This window comes from Pipra filicauda, unplaced genomic scaffold (assembly GCF_003945595.2).
Source record: "Pipra filicauda isolate LSUMZ 115617 unplaced genomic scaffold, ASM394559v2 scaffold296_size2174093_pilon, whole genome shotgun sequence".
NCBI classification, from domain to species: domain Eukaryota; kingdom Metazoa; phylum Chordata; class Aves; order Passeriformes; family Pipridae; genus Pipra; species Pipra filicauda.
Window position 1 is genome coordinate 574448 of NW_024104416.1, and position 18805 is coordinate 593252.

General features: G+C 40.4%; 1 protein-coding gene across 1 annotated transcript in view; it reads left to right on the forward strand.

Annotated features, from left to right (window-relative positions):
• The window catches only part of RHPN2 (rhophilin Rho GTPase binding protein 2), a 29776-nt gene that overhangs the window by 1852 nt on the left and 9119 nt on the right, over positions 1-18805 (forward strand). The window contains exons 2-7 of the mRNA XM_039383045.1: positions 7763-7878; positions 11666-11794; positions 14602-14677; positions 15407-15484; positions 16168-16292; positions 17218-17384. Of these exons, the coding sequence (XP_039238979.1) occupies positions 7763-7878; positions 11666-11794; positions 14602-14677; positions 15407-15484; positions 16168-16292; positions 17218-17384 (691 nt within the window). The remainder of the gene's footprint in view (positions 1-7762; positions 7879-11665; positions 11795-14601; positions 14678-15406; positions 15485-16167; positions 16293-17217; positions 17385-18805) is intronic.

Genomic DNA, 18805 nt, shown 5'->3' on the forward strand with positions numbered 1-18805 from the left:
AGTCCATAGCAGGAAATCATGAAGTGTGGCAAAGTTGTAATTACTTAGTTTTCATAGCTGTGTTTTCTGCGCTGTGGGAAGCTCATGCTGCCTTGAGGCACGTTAGTAAAAAAGTTGACTTCATGAACTTAGATAAATCGAGTCTTCCACCTGTTTGTTTTTACTGATAAGGACTAACTGAAGCTTAGTAGCCAAGTTGTGCCTCAGGTCCTAAGAGGAGTATATCTTCTATGCTCAGACTTGCTAAAGGACTGAGTTTATTTTAAATTAAATTGTTCCATGTTACAGTTAAGGTCATTGAAACATTAGATCAGTGTAAAGCCCATTGGACAGGAATGAAGTTTTTCTTGTCTGTGAAAATACTGTAAAATCAATTTTATACCTAATCATGAACATCTTTCCTACTTTTCGTTGCTTATGTCTTAAAGCAGTAGAAAATGGATAGGAACCTGATAAAATCTGAGTGAACCAGTGTTGCAGTGAAACATTCTTCCCTCAGGTCTTTCGAGGGTTCAACCAGCTCATAAGTGTCTTTAATATAGTTACAAACTTCAGATTAGGCTAGATGCTCAAAGCCTTCTGTCCCTAAAAGTAAGCAGAAATCAGCATTCCCTGTTATACATTAGTTGTATGGTCTCAAAGGTTAGTAGAGCTTTCTTTCTGACTCAATAGTTCTAATGGGGGGGGAAGAAAACCACACAAAACACCAAAAAAAACCCCAACCCAAAACAATCACACTCCTGGAAGCTGCAAACCCAAGGAGGCACTTTGGACACAATATCCCTCACGTGCCCCTGGGAATGGTGTGCTGGGTGATTTCATGTGACTGAAACTGGTGAGGGAGCTGTTAATGAGTGTCCCTGGGTCTGTCACCTTCCCCTGCCTTTTTAAATCACACCACTTTTCGTTTTCCTGAAAGGATCTGAGGGTTGTTTTACCGCTTTTGTTGGCGCGGCATCACAGCAATTTCCAGGGTTAGTCCTTGTATTTTTAGGTCAAAATACCTAACTTACCTTTTTATTCTGTGAGCTGTGGAGCAAGGTGAAAACACTTTTCATCAATCCTGCTCACAAAAGGGCTTCCAAGCAATATTTACACAATGAGGCTGCCTTCCATGCTTTCTAAGAATAATATGCACAATGAAATTTTATAATTGAGAAAAATGGAGCAGTTCATACAGTGTCCATTTGTTTTAGACTCCTGACATTTTCTTTTGATGAATGGATTACTATGGGAAGTATGCTCAAAGTCTCTACAGTGCCCTTTTGTGTGCTATGCTTTTTGAAGTTTTAAATACAGCATACCAGAAGGCAAGGCTCAGTATCCCCAAGATGCAGTATGTAAACCAACTTATTTACTTAATTCTTGCTTGGTGCCTTTTTTTTACGTAGGGAGTGGGCCCTGTGAAACTATGACTGGCTCTATGTAAAGGGCCAAAAATGGGGAAACAGATGCATGGTCCTGTTTCCTGCTTTGACTTCTCTTGTCACTAGAAGTGACTTTGCCAGGTGAGTCTGAGATATGATGGATAGCAGCTACTGCAGTCCACTTGCACCCTTTGTCAGACTTGCCCTTCCCATTCCCTTCCAGTGATGTCACAGCTGCTCTGGAAGAACTTTTTCCTCTTCCTCTTGCCCCATCTCTTTCCATTATCTCCATGGCAAAGGCCTGCAATTTATATAGGCAAAACTAAATTTTCCTTAAACTTATAAGATGTTTTGAGTTGTCTTAGATGCATGTATGGGTTTCGGCGTTTTGTTTCTTTTTTAATTGTCTAATTTTAAGGAGATTACCTGTGGAACCACACAGGGTACATATAACTGTCACTGTTGCCCCTACTCCCTTCCCCTTACATCTCCCCTCCAAAACAACCCTCTTAAACCGTTTGATCAGCTGCAACCAAACTTGGGAGAAGCATTTTACTTTTAGAAGCAAAGCAGGCAACACCCAAAAATATCCTTGCTGGTATCCTGAAGAGGATATGGCAAAGTGGAAGAAGCACCTTACTTTCCATCAAAAAGAAGATGGAGCTTCTGCCTGGAACATTTTAGTTTCTGTGAAGATAATGTACCAGGAAATTGGTTCTGCTTCTGTTGAGTTTATCTTGGCCATCCATGTGGGTAACTTAATTCAGTGTACATTGCCAGGGCAAACTGTACCTGGGCTCTGGGACCATCAGCCTCGTACCTTGACCTCCTCTGTGTGCAGTTCCACATTCTTTCACTGTTACTGGCAGGATCAGCCATGCATGTCCTGCACATTCATCCAAGTTCTGCCCCCAGTCTTTTTTCTCTGTGAAAATAATGACAAAACTAATGATAAGAGCAAAGAACCATCTGTTTTAAAAGTAGAGCAAGGCATTTAGACGGGAAGGATTTTTCAACAGACCAACAGTGATTAAAGCAGATCCGTCCTTGTTGCTGCTTTGTTTATGCCAGATGCTTCTCCCACCTAAGGGGAAGTTATTCTTTAAGCCTGCCATGGGTCTGTGGATTGTTTGGCCTCTCAGACCTCTTCCTAGTTACCTTTTAGTTCCTTTAGTTACCTTTGAATTCCTGTGAGAGAAACAGCTCTCTTCTCCAAGCTGTTCTCCCCTTCTGTTTTTCCTCCTTTTCCATTACAGCAACCACTCCACTTGACCAGGAAGTTTTCACAAAGTAAATATCCCTGAAACACATCAACGTCCAGAACTCGTGATATTTATAACATAGTACTCATTCAATAACAGGATCCAGTGATGACCTGTCAGTAGGGCTGTGCCTGCCTGGTTTTTTGCTTGGTTGGTTGGTTTTTTGGGTGGGTAGGAGCAAGGAGAGACGTCTAACAGGATTCTTTCTGCGATGTTTTCCCACCTTGGCTTACTGCTTTGTAATGCCTTACACTGACCATAAATTCTCCAATTTCCCTCATCAGTCAGGAAGTTGCAATAAATGCTGACAAAAAGCCACAGCTCGTTTTCCAAGGTTACCTTTTCTGCAGCATCTGCTGGCTCAACACGAAGCGTTCTGGCTCAGTTTGGTGGTTTTGGACAGCAGTGCACTGTGCTACGTGGAGGCAGAGCAGTAGGACAGCTGCTTAATGAAGCTTTAGACTGATCAGTCAAAGGGAGATGCTGTTTTTTTTTCTCTTCCCTTAAAGTTTGGTTCCATCTGTGAGCCTAGATATTTACCATGTAGCCCAAGCTGATGATTCAGAAAGACAGACTGTGTGTTAGTCCCCCATGCCAGGGGAGAAGCTGAAATCAGCAATTGAGCAGCTCCACGAATGAAGCACCGGGCTGAAGATGATAGGTATGGGAAGCAGCTTGTGAATCAGCACTTCCCTCATTAACTCTCTGTCTTAACTTTTGGGGTTATTTCTGCAGGGCTTCCCCCCACTTGTGGTTAATGTATCAGTTTACCAACCTGCTGCACCTGTCCTTCTACTGTGGTTTAGCTCCTGGGGTTCTCTTTAAGTCGTTAGTAGCCAGGCAACCATCACCATTAGCATTGACACGGGAATATTTATTTGCCTATTTGTTCTCTTTCCGCTTGTCTGGCAGGATAGAAACAATATTGCAGTGATTCATACACTTGTCATCCCGGATCCACTCATTATATACGAATTCATGAAACCTAAACCAGAAAGTAGGCCTTCATGTGAAACGAAGAATCACCTGAAACTGGGTTAGCCAAGAGACAGATGTCTCTGATGAAATATTAATTTTAATTTCACTTTGTGAGTGGTGTGACAAGATGGAGTGTTGCATGGGAAATAATACATCTTTGGAATTTAATACAATAATTAGTTCTTTAACTTTATATTAATCTTTGGGGCCAGGCACTTGGAACTATAAAATACTTGTTCATGGTACAAGTAGATTAGGCTCTAGAAGACCAGATCTTCTCTCCTTCTTTAAATAAAAAAAAAAACAACACAGAAAACCCACCAAACACAACAATAAAACCCTCAAATAAAACTTGTGCTTCTGAAAGATTTATAGCACACAGCTAAATTTTTCAAAATTGTGGTAGTAGGAATATGCAAAAAGAAACGTTAATTATAATCCTTGAAGAAGGTAAGGAAATAACAATTTAGCAGGACTTGGGATCAGTCCTAGAAACACTGGTGTGAATCATGCTGTTTGCTGCCATTTCTGTGACAGCCACAGAAGTTCTGTGCATGAGTTCTATAGGTACGTGTTTGAATAGCTGGAGGACAGGGCCATTTGCATCCACTGCTGGGCTTGACAAGCAGCACAGGTTGCTCTGGCTGGAAAGGAATGTTTTCTTTTGAGTAAGGAAGCACACCCAGTTTCAACTCTGTGTCACCTTCAGACAGTGACTCACCCTCGAAGTTCAAACCACTACTTCATAAATAATATTTATGTTAATGTCAAATACTTGCTGCTGTTACTCACTGTTTGTCAGAGTCCTGATTTTTGTGTCCATCACGACTGGATTTCTGACATTTTCTTGAAGAAGGAGCTTCCTGACCTCCAAATTAAATACAACTGTTTCTTTATTGGGGACCCATACTTTTCACAGACCCATACTGTCTTCCCTCTGTGGCAGGTACTTTCTCAAGGCCTAGAGTTTAGGAACTTGGAAAACCAGAAACTTGGCTAAACCCCTCAGACTGCAGGATTTTAAGGCTCCTTCATGCAATGAAAGCTTAAACTATACTCCATTCTTGGTTATTTTTACAACTTCCTTAGTAACAACCATTCTTTTGTTGCTGTTTAATTAAAAATTTTACTGATAGTGTATAAGCCAGGGTAAAATCCAGTTTACTCTCCAGGTTTGCTTGGCTTGGCAAAGCAATAAACAATAATTAAATGAAGCATCTAGTATCCTGTTGACAAGAAATGAAACAGCAGGTGTGGAAACCACTGGGAAGTTTGGCTTCCATTTATTGTAATGAACTGAATGTTAACATTCTTGGGATTGTCTAAATGTGAACCAGATAGAAATGCTGTCTGGAGAAGGGATCTTCTACATGGAGGAAAACAAAATTAAGCACTTGCTTGAACTTGTCTGCTAAATAACGTTTTGTTACACAGAATTTGTGCTTTACACAAGGGGATATCTTTTCCACATTGTGTATTTCCCATGATTTTGTTTTTTTTTTCCCAGATATTTATTATTTCACTGTCCTGTATCCATCAGTTTTGTGGCAGCCGGATTACAGTAAAGAATTTAAGCCTGCAAATGAACACAGACTAGCTGAGTGTCCTCATCCCCTGTGTAGGAGATGCAAAAAGCAACATTTTCCAAGAAGTGCTTGTCCTCTTAGGGCCCAGGGCTATTCTTGCATTAAAGCTTCATACAGAGATTATTCCTGAACCTGAAATGCAGGGAAACTTCTCTAACTCTTTTTCTCTTTGCACAGAGTTTAAGATCATTGACATTTTGCACTCATTGTTCAATAGGAGCTTGTTTGAATTCTGGGCTGGAGCTTGATCAAAGGGTCACTAAAATGAACAGCCCATTCTAGGAGCTTCATGGGCTTGGGAGTCAGGCAGTTGATCTTCCTGAAAAAATTTCCCAGAAGCAGAGCTGTAAAAAAGTATTTGAATGATGTCATCAAACATGTTTGGCACACAGGAAGGGCAGGGAGTTGTAAAAGGAAGCTGCAGCTTTACAGAAAAAATGAGAAAAAGGGCAAGGCAAGGATGTGTTTAAGAAAGATGCTTGGACTGAATGGTCCAGAAAGAAGTGGAAGAAAATAGCTGTGCAGGAATATGGAGATGACGGGCCTGAGATGAGAATTGAGTATTCAAAATGAATCCTAAGAGCAAGAGGAAATAATTGGTGAGGTTCAAATGAAAAATGGCATGGATGGAATGGAAGGAAATGAGGATTTGAATACCAGTGGCAGAAAAGATTACGCAACACAAAGTGAAGAAAAAGCAAAGTAGGAAAAATGGCTGCATCCCAGAAAAAGGAACAGACTGAGAGCAGAAAGCAACTTGTGTCTATAAGACCATGTGTACACTAAAGTGTGCCTTGCTTATGTCTCTGGGTATAAAGGTCTGTAAAGGAGCACAAAGTATTTGGTAAAGGACTGCTTTTAATCTGAGATGAAGGAGTTTGCTCCCTGTGTGTGTGTCCCCTCCAGTAAGAAGTTCATCTGCCCTGTGTTGTGCTCACTGTGAGTGGTTTCCCAACAAAGAGAGGATCCACTGCACTCCCAAGTGTGGGCTTTGCTGCAAGTGGTACTTCAATGCAGAAACATTTCTGCAATATCAGTAATTTAATGTGGTGTGGTTTTCTCAGGTTGTCTGTCAAATGGTGCTTTTGAAGATGTTTGCACAAGCTTCCTGTCATTTTACCTATTTACCACTGGCTTTTCAAACTAGTGATTTAAAATTAACAATATTGGGCTGTGTGCTTTCTCAGTCCAACTGGTGTAATCTGGTTTGATCAGCTCATTTCTCTATTGTCAGGTCAGTTTGCTTTCACTTGACAACCCAAATAACTGAACTTCAAGTAGATGATCAGAATTTCTTGTCCTATTTAAATGCTTGCTTTTGCTGTGCCCATATATCAACGCTTGGCCACTCATAGTTAGAGCTCCTTGAGAGACTTTTGAATGCTCTTATATAAAAATTAAGTTTTTCTAGTCAAAAATAAGAGGGAGATGTTCAAAATAGTGCATAATTAGTGGCTGGAGTAGTTGAGACAAGACTTGTGTTGAGAGATCTGAGCCTCCTTCTTGCGTAAGACACAATCGATAGGACTGATAAGCTTTGTAATGACATCGGGCGAGGCCACATTCGTTATTTAAGGGTAAGGCTTTAAAGCTGAGTGGTTATAAAACCAATAAAAAGCGAATAATTGCTTCAGAATTAGTAGTTAAGGCTGCAGGGATGTGCTGGCTGTCTCTTTTTTAAGAGTAGTGGCGGGGGCAAAGAATAAAAGTGTGGAAGGGAAACTTCTCGCCTATTTAAAAAGGTGTTAAATTTGTGTTTCCCTTAAAAAAAAGGGCAACCATGCAGTCCTATTCATCTGTAACAGTTTTAGCTTATCGGTGCTCACCAGAATACAATGGTTCAGTCCTGCTCAAACACAGGTTTCAGTAGTTTGAGTCTTGTTCTTGTGTGAGGTGTGCACATATACCAGAGCATTCTTGGGAATTCTGGATTTCACACTTCTTAAGGGCTTAATTTCATGAATGTCTGCAGGTAAAATCGTCATCTCACCCTGTCAAGCTCTATTTTCATAAGTTTCAGATGGAAGGAGGGGTAGGAGTTGTACCGAAGGTCTGAGCACCAGAAGGAAAGGGCAGAGATCCTTTGAAAGGTTCTTAAAACTGTGAGCAGTGGTGCCACCAAAGCCTGATTTTGCCAGAGTTGTGTTTCAAGCCTGCATATATCCCAGGATGGAACTCGGATCAAAGCAGAAGTTTTGATGGGAGTTCCTACCTTGCCAGGTACTGCTTTTTTTTGAGCATCTGTAGGATGCTTAATAATATTCTGTCAAATTGGGTTGTATTTGCAAAATACCTTGAAAATGTTTTTAGGGGAGAACAGACTGTCTCACACCTGTATTTAAGCTTTAAAACAAATATTTTCTGTCTGGATTTAAACGTTAAATACTGTGGTCGTGCTGTCTCTTTTACTTCTAATGACCAAGTCTGAGAAGAAACACTGTCATTGATGTAATTGTAGTTAATTTATATTCAAACAGAGCCCATGCCACTAACGTTCCTTTAAATTCACTGTTACTTCCTCTGAAGTGTCTTCCAACAGCAACAAAAAAACTTGTTTTCTTAATTCCAGGGGTGCAATCCTCTTGCCGAGACTGGACGAAGCAAACTGCAAAATCAAAGAGCTGTCCTGAACCAGCAGATCTTAAGAGCAGTCAGAATGAGAGCTGGTGCTGAAAATCTGTTAAGGTAAATGGCATGGCTTGCTAATTCTCTTCCGAGATACGCTTTAAAAAAAAATTTTCTTTTAATTTTGTAAAGGTCTCTTAGCAGTTTCTTTTTCCCGGTCTGCCTAACACGCTGCATCAATCGCTGCTGGATGCTTTGTGAATTGCCCTGAAGTTTTTTCAAGCTGAAGCTCTACGGGGTCTTTACCTGCTCTCAAGTTCTCTTTCAGCGCTGCTTTGTTGTAGCAAACAGCTCGATGTTACACTGCCTTAGGTGGCTCTCTTTGTTCACCTTTATTGCTGGTGATGATGGCCAGGGAACCTCGCTGAATGTTGTCATGGCTGGGCTTCGCAAAGGAAGATCTGGGCAGGGCTCTACCCACGTTCGTTACAGGCACGCTGGTGGCTGAAAAGGCCAATATGACATAGACAGGTCTGGTTGCAAAAGGCACAGCAGAAAGACTCCTTAGGTGGTAAATTCTGCAAGACACGATTCTTTCTGTGTTGTCTTTTCTCCTCCAGGGTGATCCTGCTGCGTTCTCAAAGGAGACAGCTGCCTTATAGATGGTGTGTCTCCAGACCTCCCCACTGGAGGCCAGAGTAGACCAGTTATGGTGATCAATCTGGCCAAGGCTGAAATGTTGTTTCAGGCAGTCCTTGTATCTCCTTTTCGGGGCTCCTCTCATGCCAGTGGCAAGTTCCCCATAAAGCAAGATCTTAGGGAGGGGGTGGTTGGTCCTTCATCCTGGAGACGTGCCCTGCCCAGCACAGCTGTGTTCTCAGCAACATGGCCTCAATGCTTGTGACTGCTGCTTGTTCTAGAACAGATGGATTGGTCACATCATCTGACCAGGGGATGTTTAGGATTGTACGGAGGCAGCGTTGGTGGAACCGTTCTGGGAGTCACAGGTGGTGAATGTTGGAATGAGTCCTTTTACCCCTCAAATCAAAGCAAAGTGCCCCTGTGCGGTTGCTTTCTCCAAGATCCTTTAACTCTGTGCCCCACAGTGGAAAGGACCATCAGTTGCCTCCTTTATTCCATGTAGTGATGGCACAGGAGTAGCAGGGTAGCACAAATGTACTTTGGGGTTACACTTGCCACCAAATTCTCCTGAAGTTGGAGGTAACCAGAAGAGCTTCTGCTCTTCATCTACTGTATTTTGTCCACAAATTTTTTTTTAAGGACATGGTTCCTTGTTTGGGCGTCCCCACAGGAATAGCCTTGTGTTGGCCCTGTCTTAAGGCTGTTACAGCCCTTGATTAATTGCTTAGCAAACAGTGCTGCAGCTTTCCAACAGCCAATCCATCCCCCTGGTGCACAGAAATTTTCTCAATTCTCATCTGCAATAGTCTCCTGTAGAGTCTGTTTCTCTGCAACTGGAGCAACAATGGTTCTTCAAGAACCAAATCTAGGAAGTATACTTAAAGAAGTGAAAATGCTTGGATAAATTCAGTTTTCTTAAACCTGCTGTAATTGATAGGTTGCCCTTTGCTTGTCACCTCCCTTTATCTCCACTCTTGCACGAGAGGGGACAGGTTGAAAATTTAGGTAGTTTTAGCCTCTGACTGACTTAATTTTGTTTTGCTTTTCTGGTAGTTGATTCAGGAGTAAGACTTAGAGTCTTTTGCTACCTTTTGTTTGTTTAGCAAAATTATTATTTGAAACTGAGCACTGTTCACTCAGCTCGTGGTTTTGCTTGTCAGCTCAGGAGAGGAGTGTTTTGTAAAGGCTGAGGAGATGAGCAGTGTCCAAAGTGACACTGGGAACATTCAACTTAAAGCTGTCCTAAAGTTCAGCTTCTGATGCCAATATTAACTGCTGAAATACTGAAGTTGCTGTTCACAAGAGTGGGAACTAAGCCTATTTAAGGAAAGAGGCTCAGATTTATTCCTTAAGTTTTTAGAAATCTAAAGTGAATTTACATCTGTTGGACTATTAAAACTTGCTAGTTCTTTGAAAGAAGGAATTTTAAAAATAGATAGTTCACATGGCTTGATGTATTTACAGTCTCCTAAGGAAAAACATCAACAAGCTTTAGGTTTTCAGACTCTATTTGAATTTCATCAGCTTCTAAAAGGAAAAATAAAATTGCTGTCCACAAGGAGCCTTCTGCAGTAGGACTTGGGAAAAAGCTGGAAATACAGTTTTCTTTACTTTTGGCTGAAAGTAAATGCTAGGCTTGAGGCAAACGATCCATGTAGTGCAAAGGCTTTTGTTTTTAGAATTTCTGAAAGTCTCCCACTCCTTTTCATTGTCTTTTGTTCTGGAAAAGCTGAGTTAAAATTGAATTCAGAGTAGAGTTATGTGGATCTCAAGGATATCACGTTGCCCCTGTAGCTGCCTTTGCTGGTTGTCATTACAAAGAATGTCTACAGTGCAAAAAAACCCATAAAAAGGTAATCAAAGGAACTCTAAATTGACATAGATGTTACAGCAAGAGAGCCAACAGAGAAGGTGACCTGGAGGGAGCATTGGGGTTTCTGAAAAAGGTATTGGAATCCCTCCTGTGGAGGGTGGTAAACCAGACTAAACACAGAGCCTTAATATACCATGATTAAAATGCTTGTAGCATCAAGGCTTGCCCATTTATTTATTGTTTTATTTATTATATATTATTTATTATGAGTTTATGTATATTTATTATTTATTAGTGCTGCCTTTACTGAGGAAGATCCATTCCACCCTGTGTTTGTGTCAAGTTTGTCTTATTATGGTAATAAATGTTAACGTTGCTTAATTTAAGCAATCCAAGTTATTCATTAAAGTACAACATAGAAAATTCACAGATAACTAATTTATAATAAGAAGTGCAAACTTAGAATTTTGGCCTTGGAATAACTAGTTCTTCACCAAGGTGTCCACAGGAGGACTGTTCCAAGTACAGCCTAGATTTATGACATAGTTGTTCCTAAATATTTATGAAGGTGAATTTTGTCTTAAAATAAAGATAAATGCAAAATGCTGCAAATTTGAAATAAATTTTATTACTGTCTAGGATTTGGACTCAAAGGGTATAATATCTGTATCTGTGGGTACAGATCAAGACCTTTTATCTTAAACTCATATCTGTGGTTATGGATACAGATGGTTTAAGTCTCTTGGAAAGAGCAATGTTCTCATAAATTCTCTATATGGAGAATCAGGTTAGAAATTGTGATATGAATACACAGAAAAGCTCGGGGGGGCTAGATACTACCATCCACCGTGCCAGCAGTTCAAAATGTTGGGATTTAAATACATAAATGGCAAAGGAAACAAGAAACAAAAAATCATTTACATGCAACAAAATGAAATTATAGAGAAAGTTGTCTTGTATTAAAAAGAAATATCTTTCTACCAGTAGATCTTTCTGTAGTAACTGTTCTTTTATTCTTAAGATCAGAAGTCTCAACAGATCTTGATTCAATTTATAAAGTGGGGAAGTATCTTTTGAAAAAATGTCTCCTGACCTCCACCCTCCTGTCTTCTTTTAGGAAAAAAAAATCACACAGTCTGAAAATAGGATAGTGATTCTGTTTAATGCTTTAGTTTTGTTGATTAATGTATCTGAAAAGAAGCCTGACCCTTAATGAAACCCCCCAAAAATTAGCATTTAGCAAACCTTCTGTGGCATGTGCAGTTATCTGGAAACTATCCCAGGCACTCTCTTGACAGAAAATAAAATCTGAAACGTGAGGTCTTGTATCATCTCCTAAAGGGGATAAAAAAAAAAATCTTAAAAATGTTGAGAATGCTGGCAAGGGGTCAGCCGAGCTTGTGGGGAAACCTTTTCCCCAGCACTAAAAAAATGATGTGTCTCTTTCTGCAGAGCAACCACCAACAACAAAGTACGAGAGCAGGTACTGCTGGAGCTGAGCTTTGTCAACTCAGACCTGCAGATCCTAAAGGAGGAATTGGAAGGACTTAATATCTCAGTCGAAGTTTATCAAAATGCAGAGTAAGTATAAAGCCAAGTTACTCAATTATTAACAGATCTGTTTACCCTTGGAAACAAAGTTGTTTCTAGGGGAGTGTGAATGTTGGACAATAACCACGTGAGAGAACAGGGAGCTCGATAGGAAGAGAACATATCTGATGGGAGATTTGTTGACTAAGGGTTAGTCTGCATATTTGCCTTTCACTTGGGCAAGGAATGTTCCACCAATCCTTAGATATGGAGCTCCTTTGAAGAGGGGAGAACTGAAAGCTCTTGGGGCTGTACTTGGGAACCTGGCACTGAGCAGAATTCCCCGTGCTGGAATGGCTCACGGGCTCAGTGCAGAGTGAGCAAACTTGGGGATATGATAGTGTCTCTTCTCCAGTGTGGTGCATACAACAGCCCTCTCTTCAGAACAGAAGTACAACACTGGTTTGTTGTTCAGAGCAGACCAGGTAGTGTTTAATGTGCGCCCTTCAGTGACAAATTCACAAATTTGGTAGTTAAAAGCAGAGAAATTTTAAGTAGATGAAACTGGATTTTTCCAAGGTTCCACTGAATTTTTTAAATTGCAATGGATTCCTCAAAGATAAGACTTCCAAGTATTCATTGCCTGCATGCTGCAGGTCTGAGTCCCTCTTGGCACTGTCCTCAGTTAGGTGTTAACTTCCAGGTGGATTACAAGGAATTCTTAATGTAGAGGGGCTGATAAAGCACATTTCCAGTGGGGCAGCTTTCAACTGAATGCTGGCTTGATGAAAAATATCTATGTTTAGTTTTTCTCAGAAAGAAACCTATGCTAAAGTTCCTGCCTTCCACCTCCATGGCAAACTTTGACAACTATTCAATGCAAAAATGTTATGTTTCGTTTTTTTTTTTTTTTATTTGATTTTTTTTGTTTGTTTGTTTGCTTTTTTGTATATGTTTTTTTTGGGGGTCTCTGTGTGTGTGTTTTGGGGGGTCTTTGTGTGTGTGTTTTGGGGGGTCTTTGTGTGTGTGTTTTTGGGGGTCTTTGTGCGTGTGTTTTTGGGGGTCTTTGTGGGTGTGTTTGGGGGGTCTTTGTGCGTGTGTTTTTTTGTGTGTGTGGTTGTGGTTGTTGGTTTTTTTTTTTTTTTTTTTTTTTTTGGTTTGGTTTTCTTTTTGTTCAAGATTGTATTGGTGTTCATAGATGCCTCTGAGCACAGAGAGCACTATGAAAGTTATGGCTGTGGAAATGAGAGCAGGACTCCACAAGTACTATTTCTTCTTCTAGCTAAGGAATATTAAAAACACTTGGATTCTCAATGCAGGGTGAGCAGTAGGTCAGACCCCAAGGCAGGCAGAATCCTTGAGGCTGGACAGCAATATGCTTATTATTCTCTCCTAATCCTGCTTCCCCAGTCTGTTTTAAAGGTATTTTACCTCTCTGATGTTGTTCAGTCTAAGCTGTAAATGCTTTTTATGTTTCAAAAGCTGAAGTAATCACTTATCTGTAGCTGTTCTGCAGCCTCTAAGAGCAAACAGTTCTTAGCAGCTGTTCTGTGAGTGTTGTGCCTCCAGTCGTTCAGGTGAGGGCACACCCGTGGGTTATGGACTGCCCTGCAGGGTTGGCATTCCCACTGCCTGCACACACCTCAGCTGCAGTGGGAAGTGTGATGCTGTTTCTCCTGGGCTCTGGAAATCCAGGATCACCTCCCTAACTGCTCAGTGCTCCCATGACGTTGGCTCTGTGGGTGTGATGCCTCAGCTATGCCAAAAATAAACATTCGATTCCTTCGAATGACAAATACTGGTGTCTACAGGGACAGTGGGTGACGTAGAGTTCACAAAATCAGGAGATTAGGATTTCTTTTGCATGTGTCTCACTTCCTTTTTGGGGAGAAAGCTTTGATATAATCTGTAGCAAAAGCGTTGAGGTTTCTTCTAAAAGCCTCAGCAGCAATCAGCTCGTTTGCACTTCCTGCAGTGGTGTTTTGGCTCTGCATCCTGCAAGTCTTCTTCAAGTTAGCAGAGCCCCTTTCTGGAGCGTGAAAGACTCTTCCTCTGCTGGGGAAGCTCCATTCCTAATCCCACCTTCCCAAGATGGAATTTTCACTAGTAAGAAAGCTGACTTTGCTGATAAGACCATAAAGAACTGTGGGATTTTGCAGTTGGTAGTGGAACAGTGATTGGACGGTCAAACGGTTGCTTTCAGAAAACATGAAAATATTAAATAAACCTTAGAACTTCTTGATAGTGATCTGTTAAACCTACTCAAAAATCTGTGTATCTGGAAACAGTTCTGATCTTTAAGTCACAGTTCTCATCCTTATAGCCTTTTGATATTCTACAGGTTGACACTTAGCATTGTCTAGGAACTAAGGAGTTCTTGGATTTCTTATTCCTAGACCTTTCCCTGTAAAAATTGGTGTATTTTGGCCCTGTTTTCCCCTGCATTAGGCACACACATCACTTCTGCATATGAAACCCTTGGCAGCATGGAAAATACTGATTAGAACTCCTGATAATTACCATAGCTCTTACTGGGGCAGATCTCCTGGCAGCTGTGGAGCTAAATTGCAGTAAGGAGACTTTGAGAGTCACCTTTTCTTTCCTTGAAGGAAAAATAGGCTTAAATGGAAAAAAAAAAAAAGCACAGGCAAATAGCTTTTTTCACTCTCTTCTTGAGAAGTCACAGGCCATTAAGCAGATTTTCTTGGGCAGGAAGGTATATAAATGTTAAACCAAATGTTTCCCTGAGCACACATCAGTGTACAAACTTCCTGTCATCAAATAAACAAAAGTAATTAAAACAGGCAAACAGAAAACAAATATTTCTGAATATATTTGCTTTTTTTGTGTTTCCACAGAGAGACTTTCAGTATTCCCTTGGTACCTCTTGGCCTGAAGGAAACCAAGGAAGTTGACTTTACACTCCCCCTCAAGGTAAGTTTCTCATACACATCTCAGAATGAGCAGCTAACAGAAATAACTTCCATTTCAGATTTGTTTTAAAGAAGCAGAAGTAATGTTTGTTTTGCCCTAAACCCAAGATCACAACGTGTTTAAAAATTCATTACCAATTATTTGGGTCACTGCTCCTTTCTAACTAGGACAAGGAGGCAGAAAATATTGTCAGAAATTCTACTTTGGAGACAGCAGAGTTAAACCAAAGTGAAGAAAAATTCCTCCTATGGTTTTTGGTTTTAATTAAGAGCGTTGATTACTGATTTAAGTGTAAAGGGAAGTAGTACTGAAGGTTTTACTGGACATAATGCAGTGATTAACCACCTTGGAATTGCCCTAATAGAGCTGACAAGAATTTGACAGTCTGTTTCTGTTAACAAGTTTTTATGGTCACTTGATTCCCTTGTCATTTTAGGTAACAGCTTTTTGTTTGCCCCTTTCAAAACCACCAAGTATTGTTGTTTTAAAACCTACTGGAGTTGCTGTAACAGGTGTTTGGTTCCTTTACATTGGAGTGAAGTTTCTTATCTCAGATATCAAATCAAATTATTAGTCCTATTGTCTTTTTGTAGTCTCATTGCTGTATGTTACTTTACTGTTAACTTGAAGGGAGTAGACACTGTTCACAACTGAATCAATTTTATACTGATTGTAACTGCAGAAAAAGTAAGTTAATTTTAGATATTCCAATTTTTTACCTTTTTTTAGGACTTTATTCTGGAACATTATAGTGAAGACAGTTCTGAGTATGAGGATGAAATAGCAGATCTCATGGATCTGAGACAGGTAAGTTCAAGTATGGCATACCATGAGGTCTTTTAGTCTACAGTTGCAAATAATAACATTTGTATGGAAACAGAATATGCCACTTTTACTTAGAGCTTATCATATTCTTACTGACTTCATTTCTGAGGCGTGGAACACAAATCTCCATTGTCCGAGAGGTTTAAAATCTGAGTTAAGAACAAGCGAAGGAAAAGATGAAGCTATGCAAAGTGATAAAGCTTTGCAAACCTTGTAAACCCGAGATTTGTCTTACCTGCTTTTTGTTTGTTTGTTTCTTTGTTTGTTTTAATTCAAACTATTTTAAATTTAGCAGGAAGAGTGCTGAAGTGAATGAATCTGGCAAAATATTGTAGTAGAATGGCAGGTATTTCTAAGTATTGTTTGTTTCCTGTATTATACTAAAAACAGAGGTGTTCTCTGTAGCTTTCATAAAACACCTGCAATCTTTATGTAATTAACTCTGAGACTTTACAAACAGATCCTGTTTGCTCCCTTAGAGGTTCTGTGCAGCTGAAGAACTCTTATTTGGAATACATCCATATGGCCTTAGGCTTGCTGTTCTCGGATTCCACACATTTCTCTGCTATGCAGAAGTCCAAAGGAAGCAGGGCTTTCTCCCTGGTGTGTCACTTCATCCTGTAAGTCCCCAGAACACACCTGATTTTCCTCTGCTGTGTTCCCAGGCCTGCCGCACTCCCAGCCGAGACGAGGCTGGCATTGAGATGTTGATAAGCTACTTCCTGCAACTTGGTTACGTAGAAAACAGATTTTTCCCACCCACCAGGCACATGGGAGTTTTATTTACATGGTAGGTGTGTAGTTCATGTTTCTCTTTAGTACTTTTTTTTTTTCCTTGCCCAGAACAGTGCTAATCATTAACTGTCTCATGCTGAATTTGAAGCCTGTCAGTGTGTGTCTCCTCCTGACTCCCTGCAGTGTGTGTTGTTGGGTTTTTTTAGAGTTAAGTGTAAACCTGAGTACAATACACCCCTTTCATGCTTAGAGCGAAACCATTGGCTAGATTATGATTTGGGCTACAGGTTAGCTCAAGGGCAAAAGACAGAAAATAACCATTTTGGACAGCTACAGATGTTTCTGAACTCCAAACCTTCTAACACAAAGCGGATGAGGAATGGGTCAGACCTTAATTCCCCTCCTTCCATTTCTTAAGAAGACCATTTGGGCCACAAGAGAGAAAGGAGTGACTTAATTTATTATAGGGGAATATTTACTACACCTGTAAGCAAAATTCGACTCTGAATTCAAAGATTTATGATGAAAAAAATGAACTCCTGTGGCCAGGAGGAACTGCTAAATTTCTATTCATAAGTGCAAATAGAAACTTTAACCAGCAGCAGTGGAGAATCTGACCATGCCTATAGTTGATCTCTGGTGACATCTGAGTAGGAGAGCACAGCAGCACACGTGGGTACTTCCTGCTCTCGGCCTCTGTGATGTTTTATAGGCTCTTCTGGGTGAGATATAACAACCTTCTGGAGGCGCTGCTGTGAGACCTGCTGAAGACTGAGGCTCAAACACAGCTGCTCTCTGGCTTGCAGCATGTCCTGCAGTACATGATGGTGTTTCTATTCATCTCCATTTTCACTGCAGCAGAGCAGTTCTTAAGAATTCCACTTAGAATCCCACTCTGCTCACTCAGAAAACAGAATGAGATTACCTGTTGTTTCAATGGACTCTGCGAATCTTAACACTTCTAATATTTGTTTCCCAAGGTATGACTCCTTCACAGGTGTCCCAGTGTGTCAGCAAAATCTGTTGCTTGAGAAGGCAAGTATTTTATTCAACATTGGAGCTCTCTACACCCAGATTGGAACAAGATGCAACCGTCAGACCCAGGCTGGACTCGAAAATGCTGTTGATGCTTTTCAGAAAGCTGCAGGTACACATTTTAAAATACTGGGAGGGTCTTTATGCCAATGTTCCTGATCTCATTCAGATGTCCTACAGATGGCTGCATTTCCTACTGACTTTGTTACACGAAAAAGGAGGAATAGAGAAATTCAAGAAGCCAAGTGAGGAGCTCAGATGAAGCTTTAATTCTTGATCTGTAATCTCCAGCTGTAGTCTGAACATGTAGATAAAGCCAGTGAATCCTGTGGTTAGTGATTAGTGAGCTGCAGTTCAAAGGTCCATTAACTGCATTAACTGCTCCATTGTGCATTCCCTGTTTCACCAGTGTGACTGCTTTTACCTCAGCGAGAGCACATTGCTGTTAAATCTGTACAAGAGGCAATTTAAAGTTCTGATAAAAAGCCTTAAAACCTAGTTTTCCAGATGGAGGTCTTAAAAATTCATCTTGCTGTATTCTCTGGTAAAAGTTGGAATTCACTGAAAGTCAACTACCTGTTTTCCAGAGATTCCAAAGGCAAACAGGTTCAAAATAATCAGTCTCTGTCCCAAGCAAGGAAAAATAGAAATTCTAATAAAGGGAGAACTTGAACTAACATGTTATAAAAGCTTTTGTTTTGTTGGGGGTTTTTAAATAGGTTTTCTAATTTGTTTTTGAAGTATCATCTGTGCTACACATAATGCTGGAAGACATGTCCTGTGTAATTAGTATGTACTGTAAGATTAATTTCTGCACTAACAATCTGTGGCTGTTGGTTTCCACTGTATGGGTGGAAACAGCTGCAAACCACAAATTGAATTGTCCTGAACCCCCTCTTTTGAGTACACAGCTATCAAAAAAAAAAAAATTATACCATTTCTTCATGCATTTTTAAAAAATTCTTTTTCAACTTCTGTATTTCATCTAAAAGGCATTACAAAAGTTGGGAAATTTCTCCCATTTTATTGCTGCACCTTCCATTTTGCAAATAATAATAAAAAAAAAAATCACTGCTTTTCACTTCAATGTGTTTGCAGAACAGAATGAATTCCAAACTGGAAAGGTGTTGTTTGCTCCCACAGAACCTTTGCAGGGCCCCAGAGCAATGTGCTCAGGAGGCATTTCATTGTACCTGTGCATGGCTCCGTGACACCTCATTATGCTGGCAGAGACATGATACAGAGCTTGAATTAACTGTTTCTCAGTGCTGAACTAAGGTACTGCACAGAGTTTGGCATCAGCAAAGCTCTCTGCCTGAGCAGAAATATGTTAAGAACAAAAAACCCCACATATTTCCTCCCCTGTGCTTTCAGTTCCTTGCAGTAGGGCACTCCATCAGTACTTGGGAGGCACCTGGCAAGTTTGGCCTTAGTTTTTTCAGTGCAAAAAGGTAAAGATGGCCATAATTCAAATTTCTGTGAGGGCATATTAAAAATTAAGGTATAAGTGTAACATGGAACAATAAAAAACAC